The sequence below is a fragment of the Poecilia mexicana genome, unplaced genomic scaffold, assembly GCF_051168715.1.
Source record: "Poecilia mexicana isolate PSO_F unplaced genomic scaffold, ASM5116871v1 scaffold_11, whole genome shotgun sequence".
Classification (NCBI taxonomy): domain Eukaryota; kingdom Metazoa; phylum Chordata; class Actinopteri; order Cyprinodontiformes; family Poeciliidae; genus Poecilia; species Poecilia mexicana.
This window is the reverse complement of record NW_028263380.1, coordinates 27,217,185-27,240,289: the sequence shown is the minus strand read 5'-3', so window position 1 is coordinate 27,240,289 and position 23,105 is coordinate 27,217,185. Positions and strand designations below refer to the sequence as shown.

General features: G+C 46.8%; 2 protein-coding genes across 2 annotated transcripts in view; one reads left to right on the top strand and one right to left on the bottom strand.

The window, feature by feature from the left end:
* Positions 1-4,186: 4,186 nt before the first annotated feature.
* Positions 4,187-17,876, top strand: LOC106923076 (prolyl endopeptidase). Its single transcript, XM_014995936.2, has 15 exons — positions 4,187-4,343; positions 6,410-6,484; positions 8,072-8,205; positions 8,928-9,058; positions 9,123-9,332; positions 9,452-9,573; positions 10,067-10,172; positions 11,903-12,094; positions 12,511-12,708; positions 12,773-12,876; positions 13,727-13,863; positions 14,003-14,097; positions 14,173-14,304; positions 15,650-15,806; positions 17,020-17,876. Exons 1-15 carry the CDS (start codon positions 4,302-4,304, stop codon positions 17,312-17,314), a joined length of 2,130 nt encoding a protein of 709 aa, XP_014851422.1. The 5' UTR covers positions 4,187-4,301; the 3' UTR covers positions 17,315-17,876.
* Positions 17,877-22,522: 4,646 nt separating this feature from the next.
* Positions 22,523-23,105, bottom strand: part of epha10 (EPH receptor A10) — a 106,255-nt gene continuing 105,672 nt past the window's right edge. Inside the window, exon 18 of the mRNA XM_014995935.2 lies at positions 22,523-22,730. Coding sequence (XP_014851421.2) covers positions 22,616-22,730 — 115 coding nt within the window. The 3' untranslated portion in view covers positions 22,523-22,615. The remainder of the gene's footprint in view (positions 22,731-23,105) is intronic.

Here is a 23,105-nt window from a genome sequence, read left to right as displayed (position 1 = left end):
GCTCCAGGCTCCGCCCACCTCACCTGCAGCAGGTGCAGGTGATGCAGCTGCACCTGCTGCAGAGGTGCCGCCGTGTTTCGCTCTGCGGCCGTCTCAGAACCGTCCCGTTTGGGCCCGCTGCTCTTCCTTACAGGCCGAGGCGAAGTGAGAACTCTAAGATTCCCACCAGCAGCAGCAGCAGGTCAGAGTTTCTCAGCGTCTGTCTGAGCGTGACAGACCAAAATAACCCGACGTTTTCACACCTCCTCTAGGTTGCATGCCATCACAGAAGAGGAAGGAAGGAGCCGGACGAGCCAGAGCCTCAGCAGCAACATCCTTATCAGCAGCATTATCGTCCGGCTCTGAGACATGCGAGCTGCAGCAGGAGACGTGTCACTCCGGCGCATTTCATCTGACTTCTCTGTTTCACGGCTTCCAGCCATCATGGTGGCTCTGAGAGCAAAGGTCCAAACAGACGCAGCTGGCCTTTTCGCTGCAGCCGCTGCTTCCTCTGAGAACAAAACAAGTTTTTTCCTCTTCATTAAACGCGTTGTGAAAATATCACAGTTATTAGCAGCAGCAGCAGCAAATCTGGGAGCCGCTGAGATTCTGACACTCAGAGCTGTGAAGCTTCATGGCAGCAGAACGCTGCAGCCGGTCGGCACTTCCTGCTTCTGCTTTTACCAGGCACAGCAGGTAAAGTCCAGCTCGGCCCGTCAGAACCAACACCAAATACACTCCACACTTTTCAGACAGATTTCTAAAAAATCTGTCTGATTTTTTAGAATCATTTTCCCTTTTCATTGTTCTGGAGGAAAACTGCGACTTTCAGGGTGGAAGCAGGTCTGCATGCTGTTGTACCGATGCTAACAGGTGGGTTGGCCCCCCACAGCCCCCCTCATCCAGATCAACATGAGGACTTTAGTCCAGATCTGTCTGGCAGACAGAGAAGGGATTTCAGCACCAAATCCAGCAGATCAATAAAAATATCTGCTAATTAGGCTGAGGAGGAGGAAGAGGAGGAGGGTGAGGAAGAGGAAAGAAAAACAAACTGAGTGCTGATTCAGGAGTCTAGACAGATCAGGAAAATCCCCAGACTGGAAGCTCCTGGAAGCAGGTGAGGAAGATGATGATCAGTCAGGGATCAGACTCTTCCTCTCTCCTCCTCTTCCTCACCGATCGGTTTCTCTGACCCCAATCCCCCCCTTTCCCCAGCCCCGCCTCCTTCCTTCCTCCACACTTCATCACTTTGACCTAAATCTGCTGGTTTAATCTTCTTCTTCTCCTGCTCTCTGAAAACAAACGGAGCCTAATTGTCTTAATCTGGCTGCTGGTCTTTTATTGTCTGCAGGATTCCACGCGCCGCCGAGCAATAACAGATCAATACAGCAGCTCTGATTGATTATCGCAGCTCGAGCTGCGGCAGAGCAGAGATAAACTCTCCTCATGAACGCTGTCAGATCTGGATTAAACAATGTAAACACTTCAAACCTGGTTTCACGTCTGAATCGTTTCATCTCCATGACGACAGCGGCGCGTCAGCCGCAGGATGTGACTGAAAACATTTTACACAATGAGGATTATTATGTTCTGCTCCATCTGCTGCTGCGGTAAATAACGCAGCTCGCTTCTGCATGTGTGTGTGTGTGTGTGTGTGTGTGCGTGTGTGTGTGTGTGTGAGGTTCTGAAGCTCGACCTTTGGTTTCTCTCAGCAGAGCAGCTTTTGTTTTTCAGGTGAATCGTCATGGTAACGGTGAGGCTGCAGTCGGATGACTCTGCTGTAATCTGACATGATAATCTCATCTGAATCACCTGGCCGTTCTCAGCCAATTAGAGCCCGTCTGCATCAGGTGGGCCGGGCCGGCTGGGCCTGGTACCGTCCATCTACCTGCAGCTTGGCCTGGTCCACTTTCGGCTCTGCAGAGGGTCAGCCAGTCAGAGGCCGTGTTGCTGTTACGTGACCGTCCAGAGGAAAGCCTCAGACCTTGTTGCCTCCAGGTGTGTTAGCGCAACGCCGCGGTGGACGGCAACCAGCAACCACCTGAGAGGAGCAACGGCTGCTGCCCATCAAGAGGTCAAAAGGTCATCTTTGACCAGTTCAGGGCCGTCCTTCTCCACAGAGAAACGTTGCTCTCCAGTCGTCCGCTGGTTTAGCTGTTGAGCTAAACATGTAGCATGCTAACTAAGTGCTCAACTCAAAGCTAAGTTTTTATCTAATTCTGAGTTAGATGTTTAGATTGAAGCTTAATATTTCATTAAAAAGTTAAACATTTAGTTTTAAACTCAATATAGAGTTAACAGCTTAAATATTTTGTTTGCAGATGTTTAACTCATGTAAACACTATATATAATATATAGTTCAGGGATAAATATTTAGCTAAAGCTAAAAATGTGTAGCTTGTAAACTAAATATTTATCTTTCTAATTAAATGAAATCATGGTAAAATCAGACGTGAGTAAAAAGTTTGTCTTTTAGGTTAACAAACGTTCTGTTAATTTGTGATGGTAGCTTTACTCCCGGCGGCCCGTAGAACCGGTCCAGTCCGCTGGAACCATCAGGGCTGACCTTTCCTCCAGGTCATGGACTAGTTTGAGTCTAAACTACCTGGCAACAGACTAATGATGTCATCAGTGTGGGCCTCAGAGGTAGATGGACTGGACCAGGTCCAGAACCAGTCCAGAACCTTCAGCAGCTTGTTTCCCATCAACTTAATCATCTTAACTAAATTGGTTGGAATTAGCCCCGCCCCCTTCGCCCCCCAGTCGTTTTCACGGCTTCCTGGATTAGACAGATTACTGGTCTGAAGCTGTTTTCCTTCTCTCTGCCGCCCCCCCGCCCATGACGCCCTGCATGGAGCCATCAGCGGAGAGCAGCAACCCAAAGGACCGGTCCGGGTCGGAACCGGCCTTCCTCCTGAGTCATGAAGAGCTGCAGAGTCTGGAGTCTGGAGAAAATGGAGCAAGAAGGAAAATACCTGCGGTGATAAAAATACCTCTGGGTCAAAGGTCAGCCGGGTGGACCACATGCAGGTTCATGTTTTTATGTCCAGCTGAAGATAAATCATTTTTTATAGTGAAACATGGAATCAGAACTTCTGGGACAAAGTCCAGGAAATGTTGGACCAACATGGAGGAAACCAGAGAAACGTTTTACTGGTTCCACCCGGAAACACCGGATCCAGAAACACCGGGTCCAGAAACACCGGGTCCAGAAACACCCAGTCCAGAAACACCGGGTCCAGAAACACCCGGTCCAGAAACACCCAGTCCAGAAACACCGGGTCCAGAAACACCGGGTCCAGAAACACCCAGTCCAGAAACACCGGGTCCAGAAACACCCAGTCCAGAAACACCGGGTCCAGAAACACCCGGTCCTCTCCTGACGGGTGAATCAGCAAAATCAGTCATAAACTCAGTTAAGAGATTTAATGAGTTTAATCTGAAAATTTGAAGCTGAAAATCTCCAGGACCCAAAAATATTTAGTATTTTTCTTTTTAATTATAAATTTAAAGACAATTTAATTTTTTAATTTTTACACAGTGTTTTAATAAAATAAGCAAAGCAGTCGGGTTTCTGACAAGGGAAATTTAAATCATTTTAAATGAAAAAAATTAGATAAAAAAAAATCAGTTTTCCAGTTTCTTTTTTTTTATTTATTTATTTTTTTTTAGATTTGTTATTTTTGTTTCTGGTTACCTGAACTGGTTCTGGTTCTGTCAACACAGACCATAAAAGTTCCTGGATGTTTTTACTGAGAAATTAAACTGAAAGCAAAAAACCTGAAGTTTTCACTTTAAGATGTGAATCATGTTTTAAAAACTTCATAACTTTCAAACCGGCTGAACTGGAAGACCAGGCCATCCAAAGTCACCCTGAGGGCCGCCGGTGGCCCGCGGGCCGCACTTTGGACAACCTGGTTTAGAATAAAATGAAAAAATAAATAAATGATGTTTTATCAAATTAACATCCTGAGGATCTGATATCAATAATCAGTTATGAATGTTTCTTTAATCTCAGACCTTTTTCCTCAACATTTGGACTTTATTCTGAGATAAAACCGGAAAATCTGAACCAGAACCAGCTGGATGTTCTCTGGACCGGAACCGAACTCTTCCCTCCAGCTGGTCCTCCACATCTGCGCTCCTCCTGCGGCTGAAACTGCGCCAGAAATCCCCGAGCGACGGGACTGCGCCATTTACGGTCCTGGCTTACACGTCACTTCCTGTCTGCCGGCCTGAAAGTTTCACTTTCTGTTCAGCCCGGAGGTTCAGAGTCCGCTGGTTCCGACCGACTTTAGAGGCCCCGGACCCTAAGCGGCGTGATGGCGTTCAGATACCCCGAAGCCCGGAGAGACCTCAACCAGGTGAGTCCGGCCTGGGCTCGGCTCGGCTCGGTTCGGTTCGGGTGTGCTGCTCAGGTGCGGAGCGGGACAGGTATAGGCGGTTCCGGTGCAGGCCTGAGGGAGGCTCCGGGTCAGGTGGAGCTCAGGCAGAAACCAGCATCATTACAGATAATTAATAATCAATAATCAGTTTCAGAGCTGCAAGAGGAGGAGCCTCCGACCCACTTTCACTTTCCCTTACTGGTTCTGATCAGGACGGTTTGGGTCCAGGACAGCCAGGCTCACACTGGAGCAGAAACGGGGGCCCATGGCCGTATCCAGGGGTCCGGGGGCCCGGGGCCGGATCCTGAACCACCACAGTTTCAACCAGTTCATTCTCACAAAGAACTGGTTCTCAATCCAGTTCAGTCAGTTAAAAAATGAATCTGTTCATGTTCATAGTTCAGTTATTTGATCTAAATAAACAGAGGTCGTGACCTGCTGATGATGTCATCATCAGTTTGCTCCCATAAACTTCCTGTTATCTTTGTGAGCTCTGCTCTCAATGAAACAGATCCATATTCATATTCTATAGGTCATATATCTTTAGAAAACCTCCCATCAGACCAGCAGGCAGGTCTGACGTCCAGGTCAATGCTGCGTATGCGTAGCCATAGAAAGTTTAGTGGAAGGAAAAACATTTTCATAACAGCTGGAGGTAACAGACATTTGACTGTGGAAAATGTGATACCGGCCCTTTAACTCTGTTAGCTTGAAATAAAACTAAAGTCATTTTAATAAAGTCGTATGAAGTGAAGATGCAACTGGTGAAAGAAAATCTGCTGGTTTCTCCTTCAGAGCAACGCACTGTAAAAAAATAACAGTTTTATTCGTCTGATTTAATATTCTGATGAACTGAATTTCACTCAACGATGCAGGAGGCCAACTTTTTGTTCTGAATTACCAAAATAAATGAAAGTTTTGATGATATGAATGCAGATTAAACATTTAAAGGATTTAATTTATGCAACATTTTCTGTTTCAATGTTCATTGTCACGCATTAAAACAACAGAAGCTCAAAAACGGTTGATGTGACGGAAGTATCAAACATTTCTGAAGCAGCGGCTCGCTGTGAATAAAAAATATCAGAAAAATTAGATTTCCTGAGGGGACGGAGGAGGAAAATCCAGAGTGTCGCAATGATCAGAGTGGATTCTGCAGCTGCAGCGCCGTGCAGGGTGCTGCAGCATGCTGCAGAGCGCTGCACGGCGCTGCAGCTGCAGGTTTTTCTACTGGCTGATTAATTAGAAAAGTTGAATCTGGTAAAACAGATTTTCAGATGAGTTGGGTTTCTTTTGTCTTAAATGAAAATGTTGATATTTTAAACAGTTTGGCTTCTTTACAGCTCTGACTGATTTGTTCTTTCAGCAATTAGCATCTTTAAGAGTCTATGCTCCAGTTAACGATTAATCTATTGCTAAATTAGTTGACGATCATTTCGATAATCATGATTAAACATGATTAATCGATTCAGCCCTAAAAGTCTTTGTGATCAACAAACTGTGTTCTGGATAAACTGAGATGAGCCTTAATGTTGCCTTTTCTCTCTGCTATGCGGCCATTTCTGGCCCAGATTCTTATGGTGGAGGCATGACCTTTGACCCCAGAGGTTCAGATGACCCCAGCCTCTTCTTGCTCTGATGTCTGTCAGATTGTTGTTCTCCTCTGCTGGTAAAACTTGATGGAAGGTGGATCTTTTCCGTCCTGCAACCTGAACCTTTGACTCTGTGAGCGTTCCTGGTGATCCAGTTTGGAGCCTCAAATCTCCGCTGGCGGCGTTTCCGTTCAGCCGGCGTTTCCGTTCCGGCGGCGTTTCCGTTCCGGCGGCGTTTCCGTTCCGGCGGCGTTTCCGTTCAGCCGGCGTTTCCGTTCAGCCGGCGTTTCCGTTCAGCCGGCGTTTCCGTTCCGGTGGTGTCAGCTTGCAGGTTTGGTGTGAAAGCTGCTGCTGACAGTTGGCGCTCGGAGCTTCGCAGTTCCACGGAAACATCCGGAACCAGAAGATCCGGTTTCAGAGCCAGACTCTGATTGTTGCTTGTTTGTTGAACAGGTGGATGATTACCACGGAACCAAGATCCCGGACCCGTACGCCTGGCTGGAGGACCCGGACAGCCCGGAAACCATGGTAACGCCCTCTTACTGCAGAACCCATAGACATAATATAAGGATAGACCCTCATGGACCGCTCTCGCCTATTGTCGCTGACGAGATTTAGGGCGGCCATCTTGGAGCGGTACTCCACTCCACTCAGCGTTATGTGTTTAGCAGCACAATGACGTATCAGCGGATTTAATCGATCATAACACACTTTTTTGTTACTGGAAACCATATTCAAACATCTATCAAAGCAACATTTATAAACAATTGTATTTTTTAAGTATGTTTTTAATACATAGTTCATCATATTTAAATATGCTTAGTGGCTATAACAATAAAATAGGAATGGAATATTCTGATATCGATGTATGAAGAGCACAAAGCACACAGCCGTTCATAATGTATTTAATAAATTATTTAGTAATATCAATATATATTTATATAACTATACAAACACTAATAAATAAAGATTAATAATGGCACAAATAAATAATTAATACTGAATTATATATATAAACGTGTATGTGTGTATATATATATATATATATATATATATATATATATATATATATATATATATATATATATATATATATATATATATATTCGGATTTTGGACTCGTCGGCTGAGTCCAAAATCCGACTCGGTTAGCTTTAGTGGCTAACCGTGTGTTAGCCACTAAAGCTAACACACGGTCCAAAATCCGATGTGAGATTCATCCGTGCTGCAGTGAATCCGTCTCTCTTTATAGATTTCTCCCTCTTCTTCCTTACATCGTGTCTTTAGGAAACTTTCAAAACAAAAACGGAAGATTTAGGATGTATCTTACTTTTGACAGAGTGAAAGATCAAGATCAAGATCAAGAAAAAAAATAAACAAAAAAAACTTGTAAACCACACAGTCAGCATGCAATGAGTTGTTGCTCAACTTTTTCTAAAACATGCAAAACATCATTTCTGGTGTAAATTCACACACATTTAGCACTTGTTTGACAGAATTCAGCGTTCACTGTTATCTGCATTTTTTAAGTAGATTTAGGATGTATCTTACTTTTGTCAGAGTGAAAGAATATAAATAATAGTCTTTACCACCTGTGTAAACTTTGCCGGTGAATGTTATAACACATAAGTTTTATAATATGTGTTATATTGTTTCATTTCTAATATAGGCCCTTGTGTCAGATAATCTAAGTCAATGTTAGAGAATAATAAATGTTTTTAGATTTACGGAATCTCAGTTAGCCTTCATAGCGGGGCTGAACCCGTATTACACCAAGCACTGTAGCTAATATTAGCTGGTATCTCGCCGGTGGACATAAATACAGTAAAATAATATTCTAATCACAATATATACACAATAATATGTCCATCTTACTTGTGAAATGTTGTCTGTGGAGCCCTCGCATCAATAATCCATCGATCAGAACAACAATATCCCTCAGTGCTGAGGCATTTTCTGCTGTTTTGCTTGAGCAAAGTAGGAGGGTATACCGCTCCAAGATGGCCGCCGTATTTCCTGCGCCGGAGCGGTCCATGAGGCGTCTATGCTTATATTATGTCTATGGCAGAACCCCCCTGGCGGTTCCGGGTCTGATCCGATCTGTTCGCTGCGCAGGCGTTCGTGGAGAAGCAGAACCAGCTGAGCATGCCGTATCTGGAGGGCTGTGCGGTCCGAGCCCGGTTCCAGCAGCGCCTCACCGAGCTCTACGACTACCCGAAGTTCAGCTGCCCCTACAAGCGGGGGTCCAGGTACAGCTGGGCCGACCCGGACCTGGACCAAAGCCGAACCGGATATGGACCGGGTCCTTCTCTCTTCCCACACAGAAAACTGTTAAAACAGAAATAATTCACTAAGATATTAAAATTACTGCAGCATTTTAAGTGAATTTCGTTCACAAACCTTTGAGATTTCTCCAGATAAGCGACAGAGTAACACACTACTAATAATAAATAAAAACACTACGATAATGAAGTAATAGTATTAAGAGAATACAAGAATAAAGTAATAATAATAGTCATAAAACTACAACTTTATTCTTGTATTATTTCGACTTTATCTTGTATATTTATTTAATTCATTGGTTTTAGCGCCAGACGACCTGCTGCTTCCTCTGTTTGTTGTGCGATGCGAGGGGTTTGCTAATAAAGTTATTTTACTTTGAAGCATTCCCATGCTAACAGGAGAAGCTAGCTGGTAAAGTTTCATCAGGCAGGTTTTTTGTCAGAAAATCGAAAACCGTTAAAGTATTTTTAAACTTCAGTGACTTTTAAAGCAGAAAATAAGAATTTAATGAAATAATCTGAATAAAAATGTGATTTTAACTGAACCTGCCGAAGTTTTTATCCAGTTCAGGAGCGACGGTGTGAGCATTAGCTCCACCTGGGAGGAAAACTACTGAATGAAGCTGTTTCTAAATGAACTCTGACGGTTTAGACATTTTATTCCAGATTATTCTGGATTCTCCCTGCAGGTATTTCTACTTCCACAACGCGGGCCTCCAGAACCAGGACGTTCTGTACGTCCAGGACTCGCTGGATGCGCCGGCCTCCGTGTTCTTCGACCCGAACTCGCTGTCTGAAGACGGAACCGTGGCGCTGAAGAGTGAGTCCGGCTCAGAACCGGTCCAGAACCGGTCCAGAACCGCTCTAACCCCCTGTTTCCCCAGTGGGCCGGCTGTCTGAGGAGTGTGAGTACTTTGCGTACGGGCTGAGCAGTGCCGGGTCGGACTGGGTCACGCTGCGCTTCCTGAACCCGGTCGGTCTGGCGCCGCTGCCCGATGTTCTGGAGCGGGTCAAGTTCAGCTGCCTGGCCTGGACCCACGACGCCCGGGGCATCTTCTACAACTGCTACCCGCCTCAGGACGGCAAGGCTGACGGTCAGAACCACGCACCGACCCGGTTCTGGTTCTGACAACGCACCAGAACCACCTGGGTCTGGCTCCAGATCAGAACCGAACCAACAGAACCAGAGTAACCAGCTCCTGTCGTCCCTCAGGCACAGAGACCACGTCCAACATCAACCAGAAGCTCTTCTACCATCGGATCGGAACCGAGCAGTCCGACGACGTTCTGGTGGCCGAGTTCCCGGACCATCCCAAATGGCACAGCTCAGTTACAGTGAGTCCGACCAGAACCAAGTTCTGATCCAGAAACGCACACCAGACCAAAACCAAGTGCATTCACTCTGAGACGGGCTGGACCACCAGAACCCTGCAGAGTACCAACTGATTCTGGTTTTCATCCCACAAACACTAATTCTGGCCCAGTACCAGTCCAGGTCCAATCAGAACTAGTCAGAGCGATATGAGTCAGATATTTTCATAAAAATGTTTACGGATCAGAAACGGTCTAAACTGGTTCATATCGGGTCGGAACCAGATCCAGTTCTGTTGTGTTTAATGACCTGGAGAAAAAACTCAGATTTTTCTGAGTCGACCCGGTTCTGGTTTGGTTCTGGTGCATTAGTGGGTCCAAATATTTAAGTGGTTTTGTGTGAATTCCTGCAAATCTGAAACTTTTCAGGTTTGACTCGTTAGGAGAATCTGGTTCCAGGTTTTAGTTCTTCTGGGTTTCGGACCCGGCTGATGCTGCCTGTTCGGTTCTGCTGCAGGTGTCAGATGACGGCCGGTACGCGGTTCTGTCCATCACCGAGGGCTGCCGGCCCGTCAACCGGCTCTGGTACTGCGACCTGCAGGCGCTTCCGGACGGGATACAAGGTGGGTCAGGGAGTCCTGGAGACCGGACCGGACTGGACTGAGTGGACTGGGCCTGACCGGACCGGGCTGGACCGGACCAAACCGACCAGGCTGAACTGACTGGACCGGGCCGGACCGACCGGACCGGGCTGGACCGACCGGACCGGACTGGACCGACCGGACCGGACTGGACCGACCGGACCGGGCTGCAGCAGAGGAAATCGAATTAATGGAAAAGGAAGGAAAATGTGTAGGTTTGATAACCCTGTTGTTGCACAACTTGGACTCACTTTACAAGAGCACCATAAATGTTTCCATCCTGGTCTTATGTTAAAAGCAGGGTGCATGTGGAGTCTTAAGGAATTGGATCCGGAGGTTTTCACCAAGAGAGAACAAATGGCAGATTTCTTAGAGCTGAGCTGTGTAGATTATCTATTAGTTTTTGTCGACTTTCTGAGGAACCACAAGAATTTCAACAAGTGAAGAAACTTCAGGATGTTGAAACTGTTGAGAAAATATGAACCTGAGTGAGTGAATGAGTGAGTGAGTGAATGAGTGAGTGAATCTGTTGGCTGCTGCTGCGTCTCCAACCTGCGCCGGTGTGAAAATTTAATACAGAGGTAAAAATCCTTCCTTGTTTTTCCTCTGGTGCCGTTTCCACAGAAATCCGGAACCGGACCGGTTCTGTTGCATTCTGCAGTCACGGCTCGGAGGTGGAACTTTGCTCCTGGCGACTTTAACTCATCCCAGTTATTCCCTCCTGAATAAACACAACGTTTCCTGGTTTCTGAAGCAGAATTTCCATTACAGCAGAACGATTAATCACAATTAATCGATTATTGAAATAATTAATAGTAATAATAATCCGATTCTGATCTGGAGCCAGACCCGGGTGGTTCTGGTGCGTTGTCAGAACCAGAACCGGGTCGGTGCGTGGTTCTGACCGTCAGCCTTGCCGTTAACTGGAGCAAACCGACTGTTTGCTGGAAGAATAACAATCAGAGCAGAAATGAAGCAAAACTGTGTAAAAATATAAAGACTAAGATTAAGAACCTCCTTTGGTTCTTCAAGGACTTTTTATTATCCAATAATTAATCACTTCATTAAAACATAATAATCAGCAGATCAGTTCTACTCTGTACTGATGCTCAGTCCAGCAGAAAAGCCTGAATTTTTCACACGTTGAAGTTAGAAGGATTTTTATTAAACGCTGCTGTTGACTTTCACACATCGAATGTTGATTTTCTTACTTAAAACAGAAACATAATTATTCATTTATTTGGATCTTTCAACATTTATCTAATATTGTGTAAAACAGTTTAAGTGGTTAAATGAAAAATCTGCTGAATGTGACCATTTTTTACCCAATCGTCAGAACAATCGATTAATCGTCAGAACAATCGATTAATCGTCAGAACAATCGATTAATCGTCAGAACAATCGATTAATCATTAAAATAATTGATTCTTAACATATGAAGATTGATGAAAACATGGATTAATCCTGATAAAAATCTTTATGATTATGTTCTGCAGCAGTTGCTTTGCTGGCTGCAGCAGGTTCCACCGGATTCTGCTGAGGTTCTGTTGGTTCTGTTGGGTTCTCTGTGTCTGCGCAGCTGATGAAACTCCAGTCTGGGTTTCCTCACAGCTTCCTTGGGCCTGCGGACGTTGTTGGGCTGTGGGAAGTTTCCACGCCGGGTGTCGACACTTCCTGCTGTCTCTGGTTGTGAAAGTGTTTTGGTTCTGCAGGTCTGCTGCCGTGGGTCCGGCTGGTGGACGACTTCGAGGCGCAGTACTCCTACGTGACCAACGAGGGCAGCGTGTTCACGTTCCGCTCCAACCTGGACGCGCCGCGCTACCGCCTCATCAACATCGACATCCAGAACCCGGACCGGCAGAACTGGACCACGCTGATCCCGCAGCACGAGAAGGACGTCCTGGGTGAGCAGCCGCCCGGCCCGGCCCGGCCCGGTCCGGTCCCGCCCTCCAGCTGGTTCTGGTGCCGGGAATGAAGGGAAAAGTCCACCAGCGTCAGAGATACGCAGAGCTCTCATCCTCAGAACCGCGGGTCGGAGCGTTGCGACAGCCTTTCTGTGAATTCCTGGCCGGCGTTTCGATGACGGTCCGACCACAGAGACCAGGAAGTGGTGGCCAGCGGCCGCGCCTCCGTCACAGGAACTCTGCGGAAAAGTGAAACTGGTCTCAGATGACAGCGGCTGAGTCAAGCCGGTGACGGGAAACGCTCCTGAATCAGATCAAACTGCAGCTGTTCTGAATTTATAACCGTTTGTTTCTTCCCCTCTGACCTCCATGGTCAACCTCTGGGTCTAACCTGACCTCTGCCCTCTGGCCTGCAGGCTTCGTCTCCTGTGTGAACCAGCGCCACCTGCTGGTGAACTACGTCCACGACGTGAAGGACGTGCTGCAGCTGTTCGAGCTGAGCAGCGGCCGCCTGCTGCGGGAGCTGCCGCTGGACGTGGGAACCATCGCCGGGGTCAGCTGCAAGAAGAAACACTCAGAGTTCTTCTACAAGTTCACCTCCTTCACCACGCCGGGTAACCCACCGCTGACCTCTGACCCCTGACCCCAGCCTCCATCTGACCCTCTGCTCTCCATCAGGGATCATCTACCACTGCGACCTGAGCCGGCCCGACCCGGAGCCCCGGGTCTTCAGGGAGGTGGAGGTCAAAGGCATCAACCAGGAGGACTTCCTGACCAGCCAGGTGAGCTCCGCCCCCTTCTGGACACCTGGACTCGCCAGAACCGGGACAGAAACACATTTTATTGATTATGTGAATTTTTTTTCCCCCCAATCCCGTCTGTGGCTCTCTGTTGCTCAGAGTGATGTCAGGGCGGCCATCTTGTTTTCACAGCTTCTGTTTGTTTAAGGTTGAATCCAGATCAACACCACAGAAGAAGAAAGTCCAAATAATACGAAGATAAAGGGCCAGTAGAAAAGGCTGAAACTTTTATTTCCATTTTAGAAAAGAAATCGATATTTTTAAAAATTAAAATCAGATAAAAGAAAAATTTATTTTTAAGCCTGAGGTTCTGCTGTTCTGACCCGCTGGTTCCGTTGGGTCTCAGGAACCCAGGAGGAGCTCCGATCCGGCCCCTGAAGTTCTGACTGGGATCTTCCTAGTTCTGCTGGCTTTGGGTCAGCTGGCTGATCAGAACAGATCCAGATGATTCTGGGTCCAAACAGAACCAGGCCGATCTGTGAGGAAACAGCTCCACCCACTGGTGGAAAGCAGCACCTGCAGCCAAGCAGAAACTGGACCAGAACCAGCAGAAACTGGACCAGAACCAGCAGAAACTGGACCAGAACCAATGTTTTGCTTAGGAATCTTTGGAAAGTTCTGGTAGAAAATGGACCGGTTTCAGTGAAGCCAGTACATCCTGAATGTTTATCTGGTTCTGACGGGTCAGAACCAGACCAGACGGCTCATTTCTGTGGAACCTGAAATTTTCCCAAAGTTCTAATGGATCCTGGAGGTTCTGGTCGGTTCTGACCTTTCAGTCTCCTATAACTCACCAGAACCGGGTCGGTTCCGACCCGTGCGTCTCTCCCAGGTTTTCTACCCCAGTAAGGACGGAACCAGCATCCCCATGTTCCTGGTCCACTCCCGGAACCTGGAGCGGGACGGAACCAACCCGGTCTTCCTGTACGGCTACGGCGGCTTTGAGAACTCCATCCAGCCGCACTACAAGTGAGCGACATCAGCTGGTTCCGAACGGGTTCTGGTCCAGAACCGGGCCGGTTCGGTCTGGATGTTTCTTTCTTCTCAGTGATTTGAACGTGTTGGTATCAGGATCCGGGTCTCAGTTGTGGTTCTGGTTCTGACCCAGTGTGGCCTACCTGCTGTTCGTGAGACACCTGGGCGGAGTTCTGGCCGTGGCCAACATCCGGGGCGGCGGAGAGTACGGCCTCACCTGGCACAAAGGTACCGCCGGCTCCGGCCTGGACCCGGCTCTGGCTCTGGTTCCGGTTCTGTTCTAAAGATGTTCCCCGTCTGCAGCCGGAACCTTGGACCGGAAGCAGAACTGCTTCGATGACTTCCAGAGCGCGGCGGAGTTCCTGATCCGGGAGCGGTTCACCTCGGCCAGCCGGATCGCCATCAACGGAGCGTCCAACGGCGGCCTGCTGGTCGGTGAGTCCGGTTCTGGACCGGGTTCTGCAGAACCCTCAGCAGGGTGTTTTAGGGCTGCTGATAAATCAGTTTTAGCAATTCAAAGAATTTTGGTTTGTGAATATTTCATTTTTCCCGCCTGGGTCAGCGGGGCGGCCATCTTGTTTCACTGCGTTTCTGTTTGGTGAAAGTTGGACAGAAAATCCAGAAGTTTTACTCCAGTAACCATAGAAACACTTCAAAATAAAAGTAGAGGGCAGTTTTTCATGCTGCTCTGCAGCTGCAGGTTGAACTCAGTGACGTTCTGCTGGTTCTGTTGGTTCTGATGGTTCTGCTGGTTCTGTTGGTTCTGATGGTTCTGCTGGTTCTGTTGGTTCTGCTGGTTCTGATGGTTCTACTGGTTCTGCTGGTTCTGATGGTTCTGCTGGTTCTGTTGGTTCTGATGGTTCTGATGGTTCTACTGGTTCTGATGGTTCTGATGGTTCTGCTGGTTCTGCTGGTTCTGATGGTTCTGCTGGTTCTGATGGTTCTGATGGTTCTACTGGTTCTACTGGTTCTGCTGGTTCTGATGGTTCTGCTGGTTCTGATGGTTCTGCTGGTTCTACTGGTTCTACTGGTTCTACTGGTTCTGATGGTTCTGCTGGTTCTGATGGTTCTGATGGTTCTGCTGGTTCTGATGGTTCTGCTGGTTCTACTGGTTCTACTGGTTCTGCTGGTTCTACTGGTTCTGCTGGTTCTGATGGTTCTGCTGGTTCTGCTGGTTCTGCTGGTTCTGATGGTTCTGCTGGTTCTGATGGTTCTGCTGGTTCTGATGGTTCTGCTGGTTCTACTGGTTCTACTGGTTCTGCTGGTTCTGATGGTTCTGCTGGTTCTGCTGGTTCTGATGGTTCTACTGGTTCTACTGGTTCTGCTGGTTCTGATGGTTCTGCTGGTTCTGATGGTTCTGCTGGTTCTGATGGTTCTGATGGTTCTGATGGTTCTGATGGTTCTGCTGGTTCTGATGGTTCTGCTGGTTCTGATGGTTCTGCTGGTTCTACTGGTTCTACTGGTTCTACTGGTTCTGCTGGTTCTACTGGTTCTGCTGGTTCTGATGGTTCTGATGGTTCTGCTGGTTCTGCTGGTTCTGATGGTTCTGCTGGTTCTGCTGGTTCTGCTGGTTCTGATGGTTCTGCTGGTTCTGCTGGTTCTACTGGTTCTGCTGGTTCTGCTGGTTCTGCTGGTTCTGATGGTTCTGCTGGTTCTGATGGTTCTGCTGGTTCTGATGGTTCTGCTGGTTCTACTGGTTCTACTGGTTCTGCTGGTTCTGATGGTTCTGCTGGTTCTGATGGTTCTGATGGTTCTGATGGTTCTGATGGTTCTGTTGCAGCCGCCTGCATGATCCAGCAGCCGCAGCTGTTCGGATGCGTCGTCGCCGAGGTCGGAGTTCTGGACATGTTGAAGTTCCATAAGTTCACCATCGGACACGCCTGGACCACCGACTACGGCTGCGCCGACGACCCGGAGCAGTTCCAGTGGCTCATCAAGTAAGAACCAGAACCAGAACCAGAACCTCTCTGTCCTCAGAACATGAATATCCTAAAACTCCAAACGGCTGAAATATTTCTAAACTTTTCTCGTCCCGTCAGGATTTCACGTTAGATTTAGTTTTAATATAGAAATGTTCAGGTTTGCACTAGTTACTTTTTACTGACATGAAATGTTTTATTTTTTGCTTCGGGACGTTTTGGGAAGTTGGAGTCAAATAATTAGAGAAAAATGTAAATTTTTAAGTCCTGTTTTGTCTCCACTCCAAACTAAATGTTTGGTTAGGAAGTTAGTTAGATCCCAACTAACCAGCTTAAGTCTGAGCTAAAAGTTTAGTTTGAAAAACAAATATTTAATTTAATCTGAGCTAAATAAAATTTAGGCCAATTTTTTGTTTTGCCAACAAAATATTTACTTCCAAAATAAACATTTAATTGCAAACTAAATATCTATTTTCCAAACTTAATGCTTAGTTCAGATCTAAACATTTAGCTTCCCAACTAAATATGTAATTTGAAAACTAAATATTTAGTTTATGAATTAAATATATATCCAAATGGAGAAACACTGCCACCTGCAGGCCGAGTTCAGTTAGCAGTTACATCACTAAAACATTTTTAGAAATTAAAAACAAAAACAAGATGGCAGAATTTATTAATTTTAGGTTAAATACATAAGTACTGTAATATATTCACCAATCATATTATATTGTTTGCAGTTTACTAAAATATTGTTGCATCCATCCTTTATCATTTTTTAATATAACATCATTTTGCATGAAATCCCAGACTTTCTGTAAATTAGTTCTAACTTTTATTAAAATGCATCATTTGTCCAGAGGATCTGCAGAGAAATTAAAACTGTAGTTATAAAATCGTCAGTGTTTTAGTTCCGTAGAAACACAAGTAGTGAGTAGCTTAAGCTAACATGTCATGGGGGAGTTAGCATCAATTAAATTAATATTTCTGACAGTTTTTGTGGAAAATTTGCATTAAATTCATAATTCTGCAAAAGCATGAAAAGATGTGGGAATCTTGATTTTCTTGTGAAAACCTGAAGGGACAGATTGATGGGATTTGGCGTCTGAGGGCCACATAGAAAGTTACGGTGGGCTGTATTTGGCCCCCGGACCTTCAGTTTGACATGTGCTGTAGAACATCCCAGCCTGTATCAGAACCAGCAGAACGGGTCTGGACCCTGTCCTGTCTGCAGGTACTCTCCCCTCCACAACCTGCCGGAGGCGCCGTACTCCGGCCCGCCGTACCCGGCCGTCCTGCTGCTGACGGCGGACCACGACGACCGCGTGGTTCCGCTGCACACGCTGAAGTTCTGCGCGGCGCTGCAGCGCGGCGTGGGCGGCAGCCCGCAGCAGCGGCAGCCGCTCCTGCTGCGCGTCGACACCCGCAGCGGACACGGCGCCGGGAAGCCCACGGCCAAGGCCATCCTGGAGGACACGCACATCTTCGCCTTCATCGCCGAGACGCTGAAGCTCGACTGGAAGGACTGAAGCTCAGAGTCCCGATCGGCTCTGAGTGAAACATGTTCAGTAAAACCTTCGCTGGTTCAGAGTCAGTCAGGAAGAGATCCAGAGATCCACTGAAGGATCTACACTGAAAAAAAGGAAAACATGATCCAACTTTAAAAAATGAATTCAAATCAAGTTTGTCAGATTTACTTTATTTACATTTGTTTACCATGACGCCTTAATAAACTTGATAATTTTGGATAAACTAACAAATTAACTCAATTTAAGTTGGATCAGCTGTTTTAGTTTTTCAGTGTAGAGTTCAGGACGGGACCAGAGCCTCCAACCTGAAAAAAGTTGAAAACTTTGACTTAACAAACTAAAATGTAAATTTAATAACATGATTGTTTAAGCATTTGTTCTTGCAGTAAATTAATATTCCAGGACAGAATTACATCAAAAATACTTGTGATATTTAGATCTATTTTTCATCCCACAAAAGGAAACATCCATCTTTATTTTCTGCAAAAGGTTCATGTATTTTTTTTTTCATTTTAAAACCTAAAAATAAAATGTGGCTCTTTAAAAATGAGAAATTTCAAAATATTCACTTCTTGCAGATTATTGCACTTCAGACATTTTCCCGTCATAATTTAAATGATGAATTAGTTATTTTCTTCAGTTTGAAGGAGTTATTCACTGAAGCTCTAATATCCCCCTGAACCGTTACTGTAAGTTAGTTTGTCTTGTTTTATGGTATTCTGAGACGTTTGCGGCTGATCTTGATGTTGATCCAGAAAACTTTTCTTTGAGTTCTGCTGAGATGAATCTGCAGCTGCTGGTTGGAGGAAACCTCTGAAGGATTTCAGTTACCATGGCAACAGTCTGGCGCGGTTTCAGCTGGATTATTTTGTAATAAACTGCAGTATGAATCTGAATCGGTTCACAAATCGCTGCAGGAACATTTGGTGGGTGAAGTTCTGCTGCAGTGCCTTGAGCGGCCACTGGGTGGCAGTACGTCCCTGCAGAAGCAGCAGCAGCGCTCAGGGGTCAGAGGTGAAGCGGAGAGCAGGGTCTCTGCGGTGCTGGCTGGTTCTGGAGGTTCTGCCGGGTCGCTCACAGTTTAATCTGATATCATCCTGAAGCGTCTGGTGGAGGATTAGCAGGCAGAGCGCCGCCGGGCCGCAGGTTCTGAATCTGGTTCTGAAGACAAAGGCGGGAATAATGAGCCGGACCGATGATGAGAACGGTCCGGGCCGCAGCAGGATCCCTGAGGAGCTCCAAGCCTTCATCTCCTTCATTCAGTTTCTCCTCCACGAAGCTCAGATTAACTCCTAAAGCCGCTTTGGGCTGCCGAGCGGACCGGACCGGATCAGAACTTTAGAAGTTTCTCCTTCACAGCAGCTTAGCGATGGACCTGCGCTCCGTTAATCTGCTGTCCCTGGAGCCCGGCGGCTCCTCACCGACCCAAACAGAACGCATAGAGGAAAACCAGTTACATCACAACTGGACCAGAACCAGAACCATGTTCTCCTTGTGCTGTGGGTTCTCTGGCTTCCTCCCACAGTCCGAAGATGTGTAATTAGTGTCTCTGAAACAATTAGACATGATTAATCAAAAATATTACTAATTTAGTAATTGATTATTCAAAACCATTTCCAGACAAAAAACAAGTCAGAGCAGCAATGAAGCCAAACGGAAACACTTTGTATTTTAGGCGCTGAATGCTGCAGTTAATGATTAATCGATTAATAAATGAGTTGATATTGTTTCAATAATTGATTAAGCACGATTAATCGTGTCAGACCTAGAAGTGTTTGTCTGTTGAGCTGCTCTGATGCTAACAGACTGAACAGATTCAGGTTTTCGGTTTGAAACCCGCTGAGTCTCATTTTCAGAGGAAACGATGAAACCTGCTGTGATCGACACACCTGAAAAGATGGCGGCAGCTTCTCCTTCGCCTCGCTCACATCTTCCCCTGAACAGTTGGAGGAAGTAACTTGCTGTCTGAGTTTCAGTGAGTTAAGTAGGAGTGAGGATCCGCGGTAATGAATTAAAGCAGCAGCGTGGCTCCGGAGCGGCTGCTCGCTGCGTGGGCGGCTCCACAGATGAAACTCATTAAGTCTCAAACTCCAATCCTCCAGTCCAATATCGTAATATACAGAGTATGGATCGCTGCTGCAACTTTATGAGATAAAGAAGTCATTGTGAATTCACGCTGTCACCTCAGCTGCCGCTGCCTTCCAGTCACTTCCTGCCTGCGGTCACGTGACCAGGTGACGCAACCTGCGCCTTCAGGGATCCTGAGGACGGAGGATCTCTACAGGTGTGGACACCTGTAGAGATCATGTGACGTCATCCTGGGCTCCAGTTAGCAAGCAGCTCTTCCGGTCCGTCAGCGCGTCGCTCCCTTCCGGCTTCACGTAACAAACTCCAAGGAAAATAAAATCACATTTCTCAGCGGTAAAGTCTAATTATCTTTGGACTTTCCAAAAATACGTAGAATGTAAATCTAAAAAGTTTTAGTCTGAAGTAAAGATCTTAATATCTAGCTAAAGGTTTAGCTAGCTGCTAGCAACCTAATTATTTAGTTGGCAATTTGAATATATAAAGCTAAATATTTGGTTTGGAAACTAAATGTTATTGATGCATTTATAAATTTCATCCAAGCTAAATGTTTTGCTTTGTTTGACATTCATATCGTGGAGAGTTTTTCTCTCCGACAGACTAAATAACCAAAACGTTGCTTTATTCTTTTACTCTGAGCTGATTCAGCGTCTGAAGAGGCGGAACCGGCTGCTGGGTTTGGAGTTTTTTAATAACACGTTTAAATATTGCAACAGCCATCAGATTTCCTTCAGTCAGGTAAAAATCATCAGAAATGTTTATCAATCTGTTTTATATTCCAAACGTAACCAATAAAACTTTTACACGGTGAGCAGATATTAGATCAACACGTTATTCAAACAAATTATAAAAATAGATTTGGCATTTCAGATACATATTTACAGTATTAAACATCAAAACTGGTTACGTGGAGCTGGACGGGGAGCGTCAAGAAGAAGAAACCCAAACGACCCGGACCGTCAGCTCACCGCGCAGAGGAGAAGAAGAAGAAGTGCAACAACATCATGTTTACAGCAGGAATCACACATGCTGCCACAGAACCAGTTAAAGTTCAGGAACACACAGATACTGTGTACCGACAGTTCAAACCTCCCTCTGCCGGTTCTGAGTCCAAACCCAACAGAACCGAACAAATAAAACCTTCCTCAGTGGAGAGAATAAATATGGATAAATATGTTTACAGCAGGACGGCCGCCAGGGGGCGCAGCGCCTGGAAAACACAATAAATTGAAAAACATTTCTGTCCCTCGTCTCATCAATCAATCAATCAATCAAATTTCACACACAGTGAAATGTTTCTAGTAGTTCTGATGATTTTGGCTCACAGAATGAAAATCCAAAATCTGCTTCACATAAAAAAATAATAAAAATGAAATAAAGTAAAAAAAAAAAAAAAAAGAGCCTGAAATCCAAAAAGATCTCAGAAAACCTGATTAAAAAAAATAAATTAAGACTGAAATCCCAAAATTTATTGTCTCAGAAAATCATAACATAAAAAAATCTAATAAAATGAAATAGGAGACAAATCCAAAAAGAAAATCTGAATATTAGAATAAATAGATATAGTATCAAAAACCCAAAGTTTTGTCTCAAAAATTTAGAATATTACATCAGATCAATAAGGTGATGTTTTAAGCAGAAATATCAGCATTCTGGGGACATTTTTGTCTTTTTCTCTCAGTTCCTGCTGGAGCTCCTCCAGATTCCCAGGCGGCGGTTCTCCCTGTTGCTGCAGCATCTTTTCCTATCACACTTTGTCCTTCCACTCAATCTTCCATTAATATGCTTGGATACAGAACTCTGAACAACCAGTTCCTTCAGTGTGTTGGTGTCCCACCACCACTTCTCAATGTTCAGATCTAACTTTGGCTTTTCCTTCTCTGAGATTTAATCATCAGAATTACAAGTTTCTGAAATCTGACAGAAAAAAAAAGAATTTTTCCTGATATTCCAGGTTTTTGAGCTGAACCTGTAAACACAGAAACATGAGGACTGTTACTGAAATGACGTCCAGCACAAAGAAAACCAGGAAAAAGCACCAAGGAGAAGAAAAACCGACAGTTTGAACCTTTTACAGTGTCTGTTTCTGATTGGGCCACCACTGAAGCCCCGCCCACTTGGCCCACTCCAGTTGGTCGGTCAGATCGGCGTGGAAACACGAGTCCGTCTGCCAAGATTTGTCTTAAAGGGACATCCCACCAAACCTGTGTGTCTGGGGCTCTGATTGGCCGGACGGAGCAGCAGAGGTCACAAAGGTCACGTGACATCACTCCTCGGGTCGCGCCGCTCACCTCCTCTTGGAAACAGGAAGAAGGGATGAAGGAAAGGAAGAGGAGTCCAGCTCCTGCTGGTCTGTCCTCTGGGGCGGACGCTCCCCACTCCTCTCCTCCTGCACACCTGTGTGAGGCGCAGCAGCCGCAGCCAGGTGAGGCCCGGTCAGACCTGGACCCCCCGGTCAGACCTGGACCCCCCGGTCAGACCTGGACCCCTAACCCACCCGGTCAGACCTGGACCCCTGGACCCCCCGGTCAGACCTGGACTCCTAACCCACCCGGTCAGACCTGGACTCCTAACCCACCCGGTCAGACCTGGACCCCCCGGTCAGACCTGGACCCCCCAGTCAAACCTGGACCCCCCAGTCAGACCTGGACCCCCCAGTCAGACCTGGACCCCTGGACCCCCCGGTCAGACCTGGACCCCTGGACCCCCCGGTCAGACCTGGACCCCCCAGTCAGACCTGGACCCCTGGACCCCCCAGTCAGACCTGGACCCCTGGACCCCCCGGTCAGACCTGGACCCCCCAGTCAGACCTGGACCCCTGGACCCCCCGGTCAGACCTGGACCCCCCAGTCAGACCTGGACCCCTGGACCCCCCGGTCAGACCTGGACCCCTGGATCCCCCGGTCAGACCTGGACTCCTAACCCACCCGGTCAGACCTGGACCCCCCGGTCAGACCTGGACCCCCCAGTCAGACCTGGACCCCTGGACCCCCCGGTCAGACCTGGACCCCTGGATCCCCCGGTCAGACCTGGACTCCTAACCCACCCGGTCAGACCTGGACACCCCGGTCAGACCTGGACCCCCCGGTCAGACCTGGACCCCCGGTCAGACCTGGACCCCCCAGTCAGACCTGGACCCCTAACCCACCCGGTCAGACCTGGACCCCTGGGCCCCCCGGTCAGACCTGGACCCCCGGTCAGACCTGGACCCCCCGGTCAGACCTGGACCCCCCGGCCGTGCATCTGGATCACCTGCGCCCGCAGCGTCTGGATGGCGGCCAGAATGAGCTTCTGGTGGTCCAGGGAGATGACGCCCAGGCTCAGCACATCTCTGCAGAGACACAGACACTCAGAAGCTGCAGCCTACGGCGCACCATTAGTGACAAAATTAAGACTATCACACACCACGTGGCGGCTACTTCTATGTAGCAGGAGGCTACATCCGTTCTAAGACTGACAATCAAAGTTCAGCTGGCTTTGCTAACTGAGAACAAAACTACTAGCTAGTGTTAGCTTTGGAGAGGCTAGGAACTAGCATGCTGAGAATAATGGTCACCCACTGGTTTGGCTACTTCCTTTGCTGTACATTAGCACGGATAGGCTAGTGTTAGCCAAGGATAGGCTAGGGCTAGTCAATCCAAGACCAACATTACCCTGACATAGGCTAACAAGTAGCATGTGTCGGTTAGCTCCCATATGTGTTATG